Source organism: Grampus griseus (genome assembly GCF_964374135.1).
Source record: "Grampus griseus genome assembly, chromosome: 16".
Lineage (NCBI taxonomy): Eukaryota > Metazoa > Chordata > Mammalia > Artiodactyla > Delphinidae > Grampus > Grampus griseus.
The window spans coordinates 72,595,830-72,614,579 of record NC_139010.1 but is presented as its reverse complement, the minus strand read 5'-3'; the positions used below and the strand labels follow the sequence as shown (position 1 = coordinate 72,614,579).

The window sequence follows — 18,750 nt, the reverse complement described above, 5'->3', positions numbered from 1 at the left end:
GGTGTTGAGTGTTCGGTGAAGGCAGAGGTTCTGCCCAAGGGCAGCAGCAGGGAATCCTCCCCGGAGGAGAGGGATTGCGGGCCTCTGACAGGCTGCAGCTGGAAGGGCAGGTGTTTTGCACCAGTGGAACGGCCCAGGCACAGCTCAGGGGAAAGAAAACATAGCAAACCGCTGTGGGAAGCAGGCAGCTTGGAGCAGGCAAAGGGCAAGGCTGCAGAGAGAGAGGGAACAGCAAGCTCCGGCCGAGATCGTGTGAGGCCTCAAGGGCCAGGCAAAGGAATTCTTCCTGGGTCGTGGGGAGCCCTCAAAGGATTGTCTCACATGGGTTGCCATAGCCACAAGGATAGCGTTAGAGGAGGGGAGACCACGTGGTCCCGAGGGCCTGCAGGTGGAGGAGAGTGGTATGTTAGCACCTCACTCAGATCCTGAAGCAGGTCTGTCCGAGGGCTGAGGGTGAGGCTGAGACTCCAACTGCGGGGTCATTTGAGGAACATGAAAACCAGGGAGATAAAGGTGGTGGGGTGGAGGGAGGGAGTGGTTCCTGGGAAAAAATTCCTCTATGGAAAGGGGTGGGGAGAGGATTCTAAGGAAGGAAGTGGGAGGGAGATGGGCTGGGTTTGCTTCAGGAAGAAGGTGGTGACCAGCCAGAGGCAGGAGCAGTAAGGCCGGCAGGGACCTGCGGAAGGGAAGCCGCCATTGGTCCAGGAGACGGCGAAGCAGGAGAGGAGGTGGACCTCTGTCGGCCTGAAGAGAAGGATCTCAGAGGGATGGGCTCAGCTCCTGGAGAAAGATGAAGGCGCAGAGGGAGGTGGGGGTCTCCGGAATAAGAGGAGCAGCCGTGGGGACTCAGGGAAGATGTAGAACTTGAGAAAGTCTACGACACTGGAGTGTGTTTCAAGTTGGCCACGAAGAAAGGCGTGAACAGCCCATCTGTCAAGGGAGGGAGGAGGTGGAGGGGGCAGAGGTCAGGCACGGGCGTGGGTAGGTGGGTGGTTGTGGACCTGTCGGCTCAGCCAGAAGCTTCCGGAACCTTCTCTGAGCAGGGAACACGTTGTAAAGAAATTCCATGCAGAAGAGCTGTTTGAGGAGGTGTATAGGAACTAGGCCCTGCATAAGAGGCTGGCTGGTGTTTGAGGGGCAGGTGGGTTCAGTGCAGAGGGGGACTATTGCATGTTGGACCAGAATAAGCTCAAGTAGAATATCTCAGAAATCACGTCCCTGGAGCAGTCTCACTATTCACGAGGGACAGTCAGTGAAAGTGCCTGACGTGAGATGTTCAGTCAGTGCCAGGTTCCTTCCCTTCCAAGCTGATCTCCACCGGTTGGCAAATAAACAGCTCATCAGACAACTTTCCGTACAGCCAGGGAAGCCCATCATTCATCTTTGAGCCTTTTCCTGTTTAAAGAGTTTAAAATAGCCTGGATGGTTAAGGCACCACACTTAGAATCCCTCCCAACCCATCACACGCTCACCTGCTTTTAAAGCCCAGCGCAGACCTGCAAGGAAATAAAACATGATTAAAAAAACAAAAATAAACACGAACAAAAAATGGCTCTTTCACCAGCAATCCCACTCCTGGACAAATATCCGGAAAAGATGAAAAGATACATGCAAATTCAAAAAGATACACGCACCCCAGTGTTCATAGTAGCACTATTTACAATAGCAAAGACGTGGACGTAACCGAAATGTCCATTGACAGATGAATGGATAAAGAAGATGTGGTACACATATACAATGGAATATTAGCCATTAAAAAGAATGGAATAAGGTCATTTGGAGCAACATGGATGGACCTAGAGATTATCACACTAAGTGAAGTAAGTCAGACAGAGAAAGATAACTATCATATGTCATTTATATGTGGAATCTAAAAAAATGATACAAATGAACTTATATATAAAATAGGAATAGACCCACAGACATAGAAAACAAACTTACGGTTACCAAAGGGGAAAAGGGTGGGGAGGGATAAATTAGGAGTTTGGGATTTAAATTAGGAGTTTGACAGTACTATATATAAAATAGGTAAACAACAGGGACCTACTGTATAGCACAGGGAACTATATTCGATATCTCTTAATAACCTATAATGGAAAAGAATCTGAAAAAGAACATATATATAGATATATATATATATGTTCATATATATATTCATTCATATATATCTATATATATATTCATTCATATATATATCTGTATATATATCTATATATATCTATCTGAATTGCTTTGCTGTACACCAGCAATTTACACAGCATTGTAAATCAGTTATGCCTCAATTTAAAAAAAAAAAGATTGTTTCATGTTGGTCTAAAGCAGAGATGTTTTTAAAAACATGTTTATTAAAAAAAAGTTTAGTGAATGTACTGAACCACACACTTAAAAATGGTTAAGATGGTGAATTTTATGTTACGTGTATTTTCTCACAATGAAAAATGAAAAGTTTTTTTTAAAAGGGAAAAAAAACTTACCGCTCAAAGAGGAAGTTAGTTCAGTGAGAGGGTGGGTCAGCCCCAAGATAACTATGTGAAACAATAGAGAAAATGAGATACCCATTAGGAAAAAACCGCCAGCCTATTAATCTTCTGAAACATGTCCCCAGAGCGGACTTTGATGCAGAAGCACATCAGTGTGTGTTTAGGTTTGATTTCAGATTTGTCTGGTGAACGTGGCAACAGGAAGGGGAGGAGAAGTGGGGGACAAGCATCAATCAGAGGTCTTCTCTGGGCCGGATGTTCCCTGTGTGTTCTCATTTAATCTTGCCAGTAATGCTGTGGGTTAGTGTTATTCTTCCCATTCTGCCGGTGGGAATACTGAGTCTGAGAGCTATTCTAGAGACATATTTTGTCTACCTGGGCCTGATGGAAACCTCTGATGCTTCCACCCGTCCTGTTTATCCACATGGGTCCCACTGATTTTCTTTTTTTTGAAGAAGAGTTGATTTACAGTGTTGTGCCCGTCTCTGCTGTACAGCAAAGTGACTCAGCTATATGCATATAGACATTCTTTTTTTTTAATACTCTTTTCCTTTATGGTTTATCCCAGGATATTGCATATACAGTAGGACCTTGTTGTTTAGCCATTCTAAATGCAATAGTTTGCATTTACCAAGCCCAAACTCCCAGTCCATCCCTCTCTCTCCCCTACCTCCCCATCCGTCCACCCTTGGCAACCACAAGTCTGAGCTCTATGTCTGTGAGTCTGTTTCTGTTTTGTAGATAGGTTTTACATTAACTGAAAGTCAAGGGCAGCACGGTTCTTGCTTAGGTCATGTTGTTCCTACCCTTACCATCCCGCCAGGAAAACTCCACTGATGTGCTGGGCCTGCAGTAAGGTGGGTGACAGTGACACAACTCTGCTAACAAATGCTACCAGTCGTCAAGCATTCCTGTGGGCCAGGCACTGATCAGATACGAGACCAAAAGTAACAATTTAGTTAAGACCTTGGCCTTTCAAGTCAAGATAGACCTGCGTCTGGGTCCAAACTTTGGCTCTGCTACTTTCTAGCTGGGCAGTCATCACAAAGATACCGAATGTATCCAGGCCTTAGTTTGCCACCTGTAGAAGAGGGGCAGTGCTAATCTCTTCCTAACAGGACTCTCAGGTGGATTAATGGCGCTTGAGCTATGGAAAGGGCTTAACAAGGTTGACACTGGAGCAAGCTGCCAGGAAGTGTAGCTCTCAGGAAATTATCAATCCTCCCAATAACTGTATGAGCTTACTGTTATTCCTACTGTACAGATAAGGAAGCTGAGGCCTGAGAGGTTGTCACTTGCCCTAAGTCACATGACTAGGAAGTGGCCAGAGGCCTCAGATCTGCCCATCTCCCACCTGAAGCCACATCCAGGGAGTGGAAGGAGCTGGGAGCTCCCTGTTTGCTGTATATTCGGAAAACAGACTCTTGTTCCTGACGCTGATAAGTTCGGGGGGGCCGCGGAATAGATGCCCCAAGAGTTCACGGCCAGGAAGCCTGGATTTTCAGCAAAGCCACAGGAGGACCAGCTCTGTCCACCTGACCTGCTGCATTTTCCTTGGCTTTAGGAGCTGAGCGATCAGACGGGTTCAGAGTTCGAGAACTCTGATGTCAGATGGGTTATCACAGTGCCTGCCATCTGGAAACAGCCCGCCAAGCAGTTCATGAGACAAGCTGCCTACCAGGTAAGCGCGGGGCTGGGGGCAGGCAGGGCCCAAGATACACCTGGCGGTGGCCGTCACTCCACTCCAGGGTCCCCCAGCATTCACAGGCCTCCTTGGGGAGGCAGCGAGGGGTCTCCCACAGGCGAGAGGCCAGGAGCCTTCCCATTCCTCAGCTTCCTCCTCGGGGAGCAGCGGGGGTCAGACGGACAAGGGGAGGGGCTGGGCTCAGTTTTCCTTCTGACTTTATTCATTTCCAGGTCTTGTTGCCCCTGTAGGTTCCTTGGGGCTAGGATTGCAAACTGAGGTTCAGAGGTATTTCTCTGTGGGCAAATGGAAGTGAGACCCTCAAGGAAAAGGCTTGGGGAACAGGAATATTTGAACAAGGAAGAAATAAAGACAAGGCCGATGGCCATGGACCAGGCCCATCAGCCTGGTGGAGGCCGAAAGCTGCACCTATGCGGCTGGAAAATAAAGGGGGTACGGTTGTCCTCTGCACGGTTCATCTTAGGAGCGACACAGGAGCATGGCATGTACGGGCGCCCCAGACAGGGGAGGGGGCTGCTGGACCTGCCTGGTGGAGGACGCCCGCAGCGGGGTGAGGGCAGTGTACAGTTAGGGAGCGAGCCAGTCAACATGGCGCCATGGAGCCAGAACATCCCAGCGTCGACGGCCAGCCCATCCCTCGTGGGTGCAGGGGGCACCCCTGGTGCCAAAACCCCCGTGGCCTCCAACCCTCACGTTGTTTGCGGACATCCTGTGCCACGACGGGGCTCCCATGAGTGTCTGACTTCGTGGCAAGAATGGCAGAGGCCGTCCTGACCTGCTGTTCCGGTCCTGGGGACAGAGCTGGCCCCTGTTGTACGTAGTCCCCGGGGTTGATAAATGAAAGCCGACCCTGGGGCCTGGGTCGAGTCTGTGCTGAGACTCAGTTTTCAGAGCCTCCAACCTGAGTGGGCTGGGGAAGATCACAAAGGTCGTAGATGTCCCCTTGTCCCCTGCCACACCTCTCAGGAGAGAGCCACCTTTCCCTGGAGACACACCTTTGATGTTGAGTCTGTGGCCATATGTATAAATATAAATAAACCTTTCCTTTCAAAACGCCCATCTAATCAACGCTGATCTCTGAACACAGTCAAATGGCCCCAGGCACCTTGGCGTCATGAATTGTCCTGGACGCTTGAGGCTTTACTCCAGGCTGCAGGTAGAGTTCAAGGAAGGGCAGTGTTCCACCCCCGCCCTCCCCCGTGCTCTCCCATTCCCTTCCTTCCCTTCCCTGCCCCAGGCTGGCTCCTCTGCTCTCCCCTTCCTCTGTTCAGCGTGAGAATCTGGCTCAGTCTTTGTGTTTGCCAAAAATAGATTTGTTTTTATACGGATGAAGGAAGAAGGTGGAAGTTCCAGAAGGAGGCAACTTCTTTAAAAAGGAAGAGACACAAATGCAGTTTCACTGTCCATGGGAGCCCTGGGCATCAGGGAGCTTTTCCTCGGTGTCAGCCTTCAGGCAGTGTCCAGAGACCCAAAGATGGGACACCGGGACATGGCTGTCTGCTAAGACACAGCCTGGGATCCTGAGTTTTCCCAGGAAGGATACTCAAGAATCATGGTTTTGACTTTCATTTTCCAGCCCATGGGAAGACTTCAGCAACAAACACGTGACCCGGAAAGGGGACAGTTCTTAGTTTTAGCCTGAAAAAGAAAGAGGTGCGGTGACTTGTAGATTTGTCGGGGCTCATGGAGCCCTGGGCCGGCTCTTCAAGGACTGTCTCTCTGAGAGGGTGGGGCCAGTGTGGGGAGAGGCCCCTTACACTGGGGAGGCCAAGGGGGAAACCAGGCTGAGGGGGGTGTGGCGTCCTCTAGGCTTTGGCACCTCAGGCAGTAGGAGGGCCGGCAGCTCCTGGGCAGGGCCCAGGTGGCCAGCATAGACGGAGGGGATGGGGGAATTTGCTTCCTGAGGCCCAGAGACACCCTGTGGATCGGCATGTCCTCCATGCCGGGTAACGTTTGTCCAGGACAGTGTCTGTGCAGCTTAATTTTGGGCCCTTTGTAGCTCTGATTTGATACTTGTGTTCAGTTTACAGTCACTGGATGGATTCTAAGATGGCAGGTACCATTCATTCATTCTTTGTTCACTCGTTCATTTATTCATTGAACAGCCTGTGCCAGGGGCCTCCTGTGCCAGAACTGTGGTGGGCGCTCGAGTCGTAGGACGGGAGCCCTGCTCTCAAATCACTTGCATCCAGGTGGTTCGTTGAAGCCATCTGTACTTCTGCCAAGGGGCAGGTGGCATATCAGGGCACCCTCTTCAGCCTGTCTTCTGGGAGAGTCTTCATGACAAGATGGAAATAGAACTTGCTACTCTCCAAAATCAGCATCTCTCCAACTCTCCCTCCTCACCTTCCATTTATTATGCAGAGTAAGAAAGATGCATACCTGTGATGGTTACGCTTATGTGTCAACCTGACTGGGCCTAGGGATACCCAGATATTTGGTCAGACATCATTCTGAGTGTTGCTGTGAGTGTGTTTCAGGATGAGATGAACATTTAAATCAATTAAATAGAGCAGATTGCCCTCCCTAAGGTGGGTGGGTCTCATTCAATCAGTGGAAGGCCTGACTAGAACAAAAGGCTGAACCTTCCTAGATAAAATGAGAGGGAATTCCTCCTGTCTGCCTGCCTGCCTGCCTTCAGACTGGAGCCTTGTTTTCCCCCTGCCTTTGGACTCCAAATGAAATATCGCCTCCTCCTGCGTCTTGAGCCTGCCGGCAAGGGAATTATACCATCGGCCCTCCTGGCTGTCCAGCTTGCCGGCTGAGGTCTTGGGATTTGACAGTCGCCATAATCGCGTAAGCCAGTTCCTTATAATAAAGCTCTTTCTACATATGCATACATCCTACTGGCTCTGTTTCTCTGGAGAAACCTGATAAATACAGAACCTGAGCAAAAAACACAGTTTTTGGCCCGCCCAGCTTCTGAAATCTGAGAGTGCCCACCAGCCCTTCCACCTGATGTGCTGCTGCCTGTCGGCCTGGCTTCTGACAGATGAACAGGAAGGATGAGGAAGGAGGTGGGATGGTTCTCCGTCAGAGCAGCTGGGAAACTCGTCTGTCCACCCCGCTTGCCTGTGGCAAGTGGAGCCCCTCCTTCCGGGCTCATGGGGGGCCTCCCGAGCCCAAGTTCATGGCACGGTCACATGGAGGCTGAAGGTCATCCTCCACCGGCCTGGGGGAGGGGGAGAGGCCTGGACCAGAGCCAGGAGATGAATCTCTGGGCAGCATCTCCCGTGGAGAAGCAGGCCTGCAGGGGGTGGGCCTGGGGCCTGCACTTGGAGGACTGAGATTCACTGCCAGTGAGGGCTGCCCAGCACTTGACATGGGCACAGTTTCATCTGTGAAACTTCCAAAACTCCTCTTATGTCAGGTGATTGTTGAGAAAGTGGGTTAAGTCTCCATCTTTTATAATCCACAGCCTCGGGACAGCTTTAGACCCTTTGAGAACATTCAGTGAAAAGATGGTGGCAGAAGGAACGGCTGATGCCTCTTCTGAGGCCCTCAGAAAAGACCCAGAATGAGGAGATAGTTCCACTGCGTCCTGAGCACATCATGCATAGGAGGTGGTCCAGTGTATTTCTAGAGGCATTTTGCCTAAAATGTGTAACTCTGGTAGGTTTCAGAAACCTGTTAAATCAGTGATGTTCCCCCACGTACGCTGATCTCCTCTAACACGGAGTTGCAGCTTGCATTTGCCTCCCTTTCTGAACAAACTGCAGTGAAAAGTAATCATGTCAGGAAAGAAAGCCAGCCCCATGATGCTTAGAAGCCGCGCAGCTGCAGCTCTTTGCCGTCTGACACCAGGCCAGCTGAGTACTCCGCTGGTCCAGCCGTTTTTCTCAGCCGTGGACACAGCCCCTGGCGGATCTGCCTGGCTGACTGCAGGGCCAAGGAGCGGTGGTCGAGGTGGTCACTGCCCACGTCCTCGGCCTCCCTGGAGTGCGGTCTTCTCATCCACCCGCTCCTTTCAGGTGGAGCTTGTGACCAGGAAGCAGAGCGCTACAAACTACCACGATGGAGTTCTTGCTGCCCAGATTCGTGAAGTCAAATGGGGTAGCAACCTCCTTGTTCAGACGCTTTCTGATTGCAGAATCCTCAGGTCGTGTTTGAAATGCTCTCCTGAGAAGGGCCGGAAATTGCAGAATAAAGGCTGGCTGGAGGGATGGGTGACTCGTTCCTGCGGCAGCTGCTCTCTGAGCACCTACTGTGTGCTCCGGGGCAAGAAGACCTGACTGCTGCCCTTAGAAGATGTACCATCTTGCAGGAGAGGCTAGACAGGTCCCCATGGATCTATAGTCGGGGGCAGAATATGCCAGGTGCTGGGCCGGGGGACGAGCAGAGGGAGAGCTCACGTTGGAACGGAACAGTGGCCTTGAGATACCAGCTCCAGAGGCAGAATTATTGAAAGTGGAGAGAGAGCTCTCCTGCCCCGGTTGACCCTGGCCTGATCCCAGGAAAAGACCCCCAGGTCTCCTGCCAGCTGCCAGGCCAGAGGGCTTCTGCTGAGAAGGACGGCAAGTGTTTTCATGTGGAAACAAAGCTTACATTTCAGGGCACTGGATCCTTCTCTCAGAGATAAAGACATCTGGGTTTCTGAGAGTGTGGCAGAGACGTTCGCATTTCCTCCTTCTCTTGGAGCCCACCAGCAGCTCTGGGAAGCCTCCTGGTGACTGGGAATCTGTGCAGAGGCAGCTGCCTCCCTTTGCCTCCCCCTCCCCTCTCCCTGTGACGTCCATGAGAGTTTGCTGGTAGGGACACGGCCCCTCACTCTCACTGGGGAGTGGACAGGGGGGCTGGCTTAAGCAATGGAGTGTTGTTACTTTGTCCTGGGTCTCCCAGGCACTGCCGGGGCCCCCACTGACCTTGCCTTTCCCCTCCCCTCTGGTTTGGGGTCCTCTTCGCCTTTGCTTCTGTCTGCATCCTGAGCAGGGTACTGTGGGGAAGCCCCCATGGAAATGGGTCAAAGCTTTGGCTGTGGAGCTGAGGCCAGCCCAGCTGGGGAGGGACAGGTGAAAGGCCCCCCGAGGGGTGCAGCCCACGCTGTTTGGGGCAGATTCAGGTCAGCCTGATTGTCTTTCACATCTTCAGGAGGTGGGAGCATCCGGTGTGTGTGGGGGGGGTGGTCTCAGTCACACACCAGGTACCCTCGGATGCCCTTGAGTGAAGAGCCTGGAGGAAAATGTAACATTTTCCTCCAGGCTCTTCACTCCTCTGGACCTCTTGATGTGATTTTCCACGTAGATATTTCACATATAAGTTAGAGACCCTGCTCAGAATTTCTGGGTAGGCATGGAGGAGAATAAGGGCGTCTATTTTCTGCTCTCCTTTGTCCCCTGCCGTCCCCATTCCCGCTGGGCCCAGGCCCCTGTTGCTCTTACCGGCCACATGGGAGCTGCCTGGCTGGTTGACATCCCAGTGGGACACAATGACAGGAATGTGCCTTTTGAGTGGGCAGAGCCCGTGCCTTTCCTCCACACCGAGTCCCGGGCACTGCTCTGCTCTGCCCGCCCTAGCCTCCTCCAAGTTTATCCTCCACCCTGAACTTGTACATCCAGGGCCCACTGTTGCTTTGTAACGCGTCTCCTTCTCCCTCAGCCCATGTTGTGGGAGCTGGGCCTGTGAGCTTCTGTTCGAGGAGGGCCTTGGCTTTACGTACAAACCCATGAGGATAGAAGAACCAGTCCACGAGCGCTGTTCTATAGACGGGGCTCCTCCTGGCGTCACTTTGGAATTCCTCTTCTGGGATCCTGGGGATAAAGGTTCAGAGGTTTCACTGTTCCTGGTGGCACCTGACACGTGTAACCCATGTCCTATTTCATCGGGCATCTTAACCTTTGTCTGCCTTTGTGCTGAGGGTGTCTGAGGAGACACTATGAGAAAGTGAGGCTGGGGGAGGGGGCACCTTCATTCCCTTGGATGGGGAAATCTTGTCGCGCATCTGTGTCACTAACCTATTGACCCGTGTAAGCTAAGGGCAGACCTGGCCTCTGACCTGGGGACCCTGCTGATGGGCACAGATGCTGCCCTTGTGGTTGGCCTTAGCCAAGGGTACAAGGCAGGAAGGAGGCGGGTTCCTGGCGGAGGGTGTAGGCGTGTGCGGTTCCATCTGTTCTTGTCATTCGGTCCAGACGGGTTCTGCCCTTGTGAGGCATTCATGGTTTCGGTTCGGTCCAGACGGGTTCTGCCCTTGTGAGGCATTCATGGTTTCGGTTCGGTCCAGACGGGTTCTGCCCTTGTGAGGCATTCATGGTTTCGGCAGAGTGGAGATTTTCAGTCACCTGCCGGCTGATGGTATCTCATTAAGACGTAATTAACTGGTTCGTTTGGGGTGTGGTTATTAGTGACAATGAATGACAGCAGGTCTAGGCAGTACTGTCGCAGAGTAAATGAGTAGAGAGCGTACCTCAAACCAGTTCGGGAGTATTAGGGGCGCCCGCGGGTTTTGTCAAAGTACAGAGGCCTGGGCCCTACCCCAGTACCTGGAATTACTAAGAGCAGGAGAGCTGAGAACCAATTAAAGAGCTGGTCTGCAAGGCTCAAGACCTGGGCCTGGGCTGCTCTGCCACTTCTCTGGGATACCCTGGAGCCTAAGACTGGCCCGGTTTTAGCACTGAAAGGCCCGTGCCCCAGGAAACCGGGACAGTTGGTTGCCCTACCTCTCCGAGCCTTGGTTTCCTTCTTCATAGAGTGAAGGGCTTGGACGAAAGGCATTTCTAATTTCTAACCTGAGCTCCCCTCCCCTCCTTGCCCAGTAACTGACCCTCCTAAGCTCCTTCCGCGCACGCCCGTGACTCTAGGCCAGCTCTTCCCCACCGGGTCATTGTACGTGTGTGACATTAGGCAGACCTTTGTCCCTGGTTGACGAGATGAGCCCACTAACCCCCCAGGGGCCTGGGGACACCTGGGAGCCTTCTCCAAAGGGGTACCACGTGAGGGCGCATCCCGGGTTTCCTCGGAAACGGCAGCAAAGTCAGCAAACGCAGTGCTGATCGAAGGAGCTAGTTTTTATCTCCTATTGTGCTGGCGACCACGGAAAGCCGTGAGCTTGGGCGGCTTCAACAAGCAAGCTAGATCTCGTGCTCCAGGTCAAGGCCGTGAGAGGCCAGTCCGGGCTGTGTCTCTGAGTACCCTCAGAAGGCTGGTCCCGGAGCCTCCTGGCTGCCCTTCGTGAAGCCTGGAGGGGCTGTGACTGGAGCAAGCCAGGTGTCACGGGGCAGAAGCATTTCTGCTCTGAAAGGGGTAGAGGCTTTGAATAAGATAACTGTCAGTGGCCTTTCCCCCTGCACTCTAGGAAATGGGGACTCTGTGGGATTCCACGGGGGGCTTTCTCCTGGAACCTTCCTGGTGCTCTGGAGATAACAGGTCAGATTCCCACACGACAGAATCAGACGCTTGCATAGCTGAGGCCCAGTGATGGCCTTTCTGTTTCCTAGGCCACCAAAGATCGGGGTTTGCTACGATCCGGTCAGACCATTTAGTCCTGGAACTGGAAACAGACCATCGGCCTTCCATCCCGTGGGGGTTTTCAAAGTTTTCGGTCCTTTGCCCCTTTGTGCTTCTCAGTTCTGGGCCAAGCAGGCCCCAAATGCAGGAGGCCCTGAGGCTCACAGAGCCTGGAATTTCCCAAGGGCGCTTGTACATTTTCGTTCCCCACTCTGTGACGTTTGGGTACCTGGCTTGGGGACCGGCACCCGATCACCCCCGATTTTAGGCTCTGGAGAGGCCTGTGGAGGGAATTTCCCAAACAAGCAGCTTGTGAGTGTCCCTTCCTTGCGGGGTGTCAGCCCAAGGCGTGGGTGTCCTTGGAGGGGTCCTGGCCAGGGAGCCTGGGTCCCAGCCTTGCCTTCTGTCTTCCAGGCAGGCCTGGCTTCCCCCGAGAACTCAGAGCAGCTCATCATTGCCTTGGAGCCCGAGGCGGCCTCCATCTACTGCCGGAAGCTGCGGTTGCACCAGATGATCGAGCTGAGCAGCAAGGCCGCGGTCAATGGGTACAGCGCCAGTGACACAGTAGGAGCTGGGTTTGCACAGGGTACCTCCTGCTCTCTCTCTCCCCCTCCCTGCTGTCTTCCCTCCAGCCCCCTGCATGTTTCTGTGCCTTGGAGTTTTAAAGGCACTCAGTGCGGTCGTGAGAAATCAAGATGCTTCTGAAGGAGGTTGGCCCTTAAGTACCTCTGTGCTCAGCCCCCTACCTGGCCCCTCCAAGGACCCCCGTAAACTCAGCAGTGGTTACCCTAGTTCGTCACCCACCCAAGTGCCTTAGGGGAGAGCACTTCTCTCCAAGAACCCAAGGGTGGCCTGAGAGCAGCTCTCGGCCTTGCATTTTACTGGGCGTTTAATCTCTCCTCTCTATGAACTGATTCTTAATCTCATCCCACTTGCTTGTTATTAATTCCTCCGTTAAGATTGTTGATTTATTGCTGACTCACTCACTGGGGCCGCTTCGTGTGTGATGAGCTCAGTATGTGTCTTAACTGTAAACCTGGCGAGAGTTGAAGCTAGAGATGGAAAGGGCTGACGTGTCCTGAGGGGCTGATGCTCGTTTAGCTGTGGGAAGGAGCATCGCCCATGGAGACCCGGGATGGGCATTTTAAGGGCCTTCTTCTCTCTAATGTTTACTAGATGCAAGTTGCTCACAATCTTGTGCCTCAGGACTGTTTTCCCTGGAATGCGGGGTTCCGTCGGTCTGTCCAGGACCACGGAGTCTGCAGACACCCTGGATCACTCACAGCCACGTGAGTGAGCATGGAAGCTGATGGGAGCCGGGGAGGTGGCGCTGTGCGCCCCGGCTCTGAGCTCTGTGCCCGGGTGAGGGCTCCGAGGACAGAAAGCCCCCCATCGCCCAAGCCCGTCTCCATCCTGCCCTGCAAGGCCCAGGCCCAGGAGGAGAGGGATGCCATCAGTGAGGACGGTCACCAGTTGGTCCCAAGCTTTTCTTGGTCCTCTTCCCAACGCCTGTCTCTGCACTGCCTGGGGTGCTGGGGCCCAGGCTCACACTTCGCAGGCACACATTCCTGCCCAGACAGGCCTCTCTTCCTCTTCCCAGGGTGACTCTGCCCCGGCAGCCACTGCTCTTCATTTTGAACCCAGGGTGGAGGCGTCTGTTAACCTCAGCCACAAGACAGTGGCAGGAAGTTCGCTTGTCCCCAGGCTGCTGCCTCAGCCTGCTGGGGCCACGTGTTCACACCCTGGATCTGATCCACCCAGAATGAATGGAAACGGGCTTCCCCTCAAGTTTGAGGGCTTGATTTGCCTTTTTCTCACAATGCTTGGCCTCCCCATCGTGCCAAGGCTGGCCTCACCGCTAACTAAATCCAGTGCATTCATGTTTTAAATACTCAGGATGATCTCGTTATTTACATTTCCTTCTTCATTGTTGTAACTGGAAAAAAGAGGAGTGACTGACTGGGCTCTGTATTTCATATGCTGGTTCTTTCGCCATTGTTCATAAACAGCAGCTCATGTCAGAATTAGCTAATTCAACACGGCATTGACGCTTCTTAAGTATAACATTCACATTTGAGGGGGGAATTGTTTTGAATGCTTGCCTTCCCCAAGAGCTCAGTTTTCGCTTCCCTTTCTTTACCATATCCTACCTACCTTCACACTGCTGTGTCTGTGTCCTGTGCCTTGTGGGATTTACTGTTGTTTCCTGTGCTCAGAGGGGTGTCTTTGGTTTTTGAAATCCTCAAATTGTTGGCCACCATCCCTCAGAGGGGCAGTGAGACAGGGGTTCTATCTCAGCATCGCTTTACGGTGGGAACCTGTCTCCCGGAAGGACGGGGTGCTTGCTATGTGCCGAGGCCTGGCAGAGCACTTAATCCGGGATACCCAGGATGGCATTAATACCCTGAGACCCCCTGGCTGTTTTCTGCCCTCCGATGCTCCTCCCTGATGGACTCCCAGTGGTCACCACTGAGGAGACCAGAGCTGGCACTCTGCCTCCAGCACTGCAGGGTTTGCTGTCGGTATTATTTTACTCCAAAAAGACTTAACGAGATTAGAAAAGGCTACATTTTTCTCAATCTTGGGCTTAATTTGCCTGAAAAATGAGATAATTTTTTGAAGCTTAGAACATGTTTTATTAGCCTCACTAGGATGTTTATTATGAATGCCATTTCCTTAGTCATCTAGATTGTTTTAGAAAACCAGTGCCCACTACGAGGTGTGCAATATAAGTTCACCTGGAGCCGGTGTTGGGAACAGCAGAGAAGCCCTGAGTTTGGAGATCCCTCCCAGGCCTGCGGGAACTCTTTAATCGGGATGGGGGGGGCGGGGGGGGCGGCCTCTCTGCTCTAAACCAGAGCCTGAGGAACTTAAGGCTGGCCCGATGTTTGCCATTCTAATCCCCAGAGAAGATGTTTTGCAAACACTGTGCTCCTTGCTGAAGGAGGCTGGAGGGTCAAGGGTTCTTTATTGGATAACCAGCAACAGATGGATTTGTAGGGCTTAGAGACTAAAAAAAATTGGTCGGGAGGACACTTGTGGGATGGGACAGCGAGTGGTGGACAGAGCCTTCGTCTGTAAAGCCAGGATTGCTCTAAACTGTTCATTGTAGTGATCATTTGTTGGGTTCCCAGTCTCACACTTGGTGCTTTGCCTTCCTTATCACTTGCTGTGTGCCTGGTGTCACAGTGGGTGCTGAGGATAAATCAGACGGCTGGTCCCAGCTCTGCCTGTGAGAGACGTTAAGTGATTTGCCCAAATTCCCATCGTGCCGGTGCTCTGCTGCTTCCCAGGCTCCCTCTCACAGCACCTTTCTCACCTCTTAACATTCGTATTCTGCTCTTTCAGACTTCACTCTAAATTGTTAAATCTCAAAGGCAGAGGGGGTCCGTGGCCTGAGGGTTAATTTCAGGCTGCAAGACAGAGTCGTGGGAACTGCAAGTCCCTTGACCTCCCTGACCTGGTTTCCTCGTCTGAACACAGGGCGATATGATTTGTGCCTGTCCGCCTCACGGGGCTGTCAGGAGGCCTGCGGGGCAAGAAATACCCATGCGAGTCACAGCCCCTGAGTACCCCGAGCCACCCCCAGGTTGTCCCGCGGTGTGCAGGAAAAAGGCAGCGCCGACTTTTCTAGGTTCAGCCGTGCCACCTTGCGGCTGAAGCGCCACCTTGTGGCTGAAGAGCATGTCGACTTCAACGGGGTCTGGAAAGGGCTCCTGGCCGTTTATCCAGGATCCAGATTAGGAAAACATACCCCGCATTCCTTCTATCAGACAAAGCTGCTTGATGTGAAATTATTTAGCCAAGCGCACTGAAGGCTGCTTGGCAGACAGCCTCCTCACTGGGGCAGCAAAGCCAGGAAATTGGCCTATTTTATGCGCATTCCCCTGAAAGTGTCCCTGGAGGAAGGGAATCTCATCAGGGAGAGCTTTTCAGCAGGGCATTGGCCAGAGCTGCCAGGCAGATGAATAGATGAAGGCTGGTGGAAATAGCTGCTTGCTCTGGAAGAGCTGACTCTGTCATTCCCTATGTTGCATTTATGTAATCGTTTTGATCAAGTATCGCCAAATGTTCTGTTCCTAAACCCCCCAGGCTCTTTTACCTCCACTGACTGCCAGCTTTTTCATGTTTTCTTACCCGTCGTTATTTTCTTTCTGTTGGCCACTAGCCAAGGAACACACACGACGTAATCGGCAGAGTCGAACCTTTTTGGTGGAGAATGTCATAGGAGAAATCTGGTCCGAGCTGGAGGAAGGTAGCATCCTTAAACGTCCTTTGCCCCTGCTGGATTGTGTGTGTGGGGGGGGGGGGGGCGGGGGCTGCTGGCAAAAATGCATTTCTATTTGTTCCTTTTGTACTTTTGGAAAATGTTCCAGATCAGTTGGTTTTACAGACCACTCACCCAGGGAGAGCTCTTTTTGGAGCTGTAATTTTGCATGTTCTAAAACCATATAGGTTCTTCAGAAGAAAAGTAGGAATTGGAACTCACCAGTTCCAGAGTGAGTCTTGTGCTAAACAGCAGGTCATTTGATGGTGCTATTAACTTGGCAGGAAGTGGTCCACACGTGTCAGGTATGCAGCAGCGCATGACCTGAATGCTTTAGTCCTAAAGGTTCACTCATCTGGGTTCATCATCCATGCTAACCAGCACTTCTGGGCAGACACTATCTCATCTCTTTAGTCATGAATAACTCACTGTGTGGCTAATTAGCAAAACTATTGTACTAATGAGTGTTGATGGTGCTTAGCTGGGTGCACCAAGTCATCCTGGCAGCTTGTTCCAGGACGTGATGGACAAGTGGTCTGTATAAAGGTTGGCTGTTTTTGTACCAGGTGACAAGTATGTGGTAGTGGACAGTGGCGGTGGCACCGTAGACCTGACAGTCCACCAGATACGGTTACCGGAGGGACACCTTAAAGAACTGTACAAAGCAACAGGTAAGCCTGAGAAAATGAGAAAAATGGCTAATTTTCTCATACCTGAGCTGTTTTACCCATTTCAGATTTCTCTCAGTATCTCATTCTTTCAGTGCCATCAGCATGTGGAATTACAGGCAGTAGAGGATACGGATGCATGAGACCAGAGAGCAAAATGCAGTTAAATGGGGCTTCCCTGGTGGTGCGGTGGTTGAGAGTCCGCCTGCCGAGGCAGGGGACATGGGTTCGTGCCCCGGTCCGGGAAGATCTCACATGCCGCGGAGCGGCTGGGCCCATGAGCCATGGCCGCTGAGCCTGTGCGTGCGGAACCTGTGCTCCGCGGCGGGAGAGGCCACAACAGTGAGAGGCCCGCGTACTGCAAAAAAAAAAAAAAAAAAAAAAAAAAATGCAGTTAAATGGCCTTTAAAACAAACCACCATAACTTGGGTTTGGGCATAAAGTGAGCCTGTTTCAGATCCTGGCCACGATCGTCACCTGTGATTTGGTTAAGCTTTCTAGGGAGGTCCCACGATGCCTGGTCTTGATTCAAGATCATCAAACCAAAGAACATTCTCTTCTTCTTGGTGGGGTGGGGATGAGTAATTAGTAGATCACAGGAACTAAGTGAGGTCTGCTGGTTTTCCAGACACTGTCCTTGGATTTCTTGGGTGGGAAGACCATGATGCCCCTAGTTAGTTAAATGTATTGATTTTATTTAAAATGTAATTGATTTTAAACAGATTGTTGACGAGTGATTTCTGTAGGAAAGTTTCTCCACGTGGAATGAGAAGAACCTAAGGGTTTTAAAGTGTAAGTAAAAACGCATAGCTGCGGTCTGCTGGCTAAGTGGGTCCGAGGCTGTGCTGCTGTCGTTGAGCAGAGCCCAGAACCCAGGGCAGCTGCTTCTCAGACGCCGGCTTCCATTTCTGGCCGTCTTTAACAGTGGTCTCCCTTTTTGTCCTTGACTCAGGTGGACCCTACGGATCTTTAGGAGTAGATTATGAATTTGAAAAGCTTCTGTGTAAAATATTCGGAGAGGATTTTATTGAGCAATTCAAAATCAAGCGTCCTGCGGCCTGGGTTGACTTAATGATTGCATTTGAGTCTCGCAAAAGGGCAGCTGCCCCGGACCGAACTAACCCTCTGAATATCACCCTGCCCTTCTCCTTCATTGACTACTACAAGAAGTTCCGTGGGCACAGCGTGGAGCACGCCTTGAGGAAGAGCAAGTGAGCTGGGCTCGTGTTTGGCTCGGGACAGTCTGGGGGGTAGAACGTGTTCGTGGGGAGGAGGAAGGTGGTGTGGACTCTGAGTTCCAATCCAACACACTTGCTGTGTGACCTTGGGCAAGTGACTCAACTTTTTTGTTCCTTGGTTTTTTCACCTGGAAAATGGGCATGATAATTCCACTTACCTCAAAGGGTTGTTGTGAGGATGAAATGTATTCATATATGCTTAGCAGAATGCCTGAGACCTGGAAAATACTACCTCTGTGTCAGCTATGATTACGCGCTAAAAAGATAAGCTGTATGAAATCAGGGAAGTTTGTCTGTTTGGGGCCCTGCTTTATCCCCAGTGTCTACAACAGAACCTGATGCATAGGTAGTAGGTGCTCGGTAAATATTTGTTGAATTATTTATCACCCTGCCTTCTGCACTAGACTTTGGCTTCCACTGTCTCAGGGGAATGAATGTTGGCCACAGGCAAAAGCAAAGAGAAACAAAAGAGGTTATGCCTTAGCTTTGAAGCTTCTAAGAGTCTAGGTCCTGGTGGTTTAGTGTATTTCTAAGGGTTCTTTGGACTTTCAAGCCCCCTTCAGCCCCCTCGGATGTGACAACCATTCTACCAGGGCCCGTGACTATGCAGGTTAGCCCGGGTATCCTTTATACACTCACCGCTCGTTCTCTCTCTGCCATGCCTACACAGTGTGGATTTTGTGAAGTGGTCCTCGCAGGGGATGCTGAGGATGAGTCCAGATGCCATGAATGCCCTTTTTAAGCCGACCATCGATAGCATCATTGAGCATCTCCGTAAGTGATCAGCCAGGGCTCGGCCACTCAGTGGCCAAGAATGGGGACTGATGTTTCCAATATCACCAACCAGTGTATGTGAAGTCAGGATGGCAGGGGGTCTGGGTCTTGGAGCCGCAGGCCAGGGCCCCGGCAGGAGTGGGCAGGGCCTGGGCATGCATGAGGGCGGTTGCTG

The 18,750-nt window shown here is 51.8% G+C and overlaps 1 protein-coding gene across 2 annotated transcripts in view; it reads left to right on the top strand.

Moving 5' to 3' along the window:
* The window catches only part of HSPA12A (heat shock protein family A (Hsp70) member 12A), a gene marked incomplete at both ends in the record, with an annotated part of 142,024 nt that overhangs the window by 121,877 nt on the left and 1,397 nt on the right, over positions 1-18,750 (top strand). For both annotated transcript variants that reach the window (XM_082674068.1, XM_082674069.1), the window contains 6 exons: positions 4,045-4,161; positions 12,043-12,214; positions 15,797-15,883; positions 16,462-16,566; positions 17,516-17,774; positions 18,472-18,575. In XM_082674068.1, coding sequence (XP_082530194.1) covers positions 4,045-4,161; positions 12,043-12,214; positions 15,797-15,883; positions 16,462-16,566; positions 17,516-17,774; positions 18,472-18,575 — 844 coding nt within the window. The remainder of the gene's footprint in view (positions 1-4,044; positions 4,162-12,042; positions 12,215-15,796; positions 15,884-16,461; positions 16,567-17,515; positions 17,775-18,471; positions 18,576-18,750) is intronic.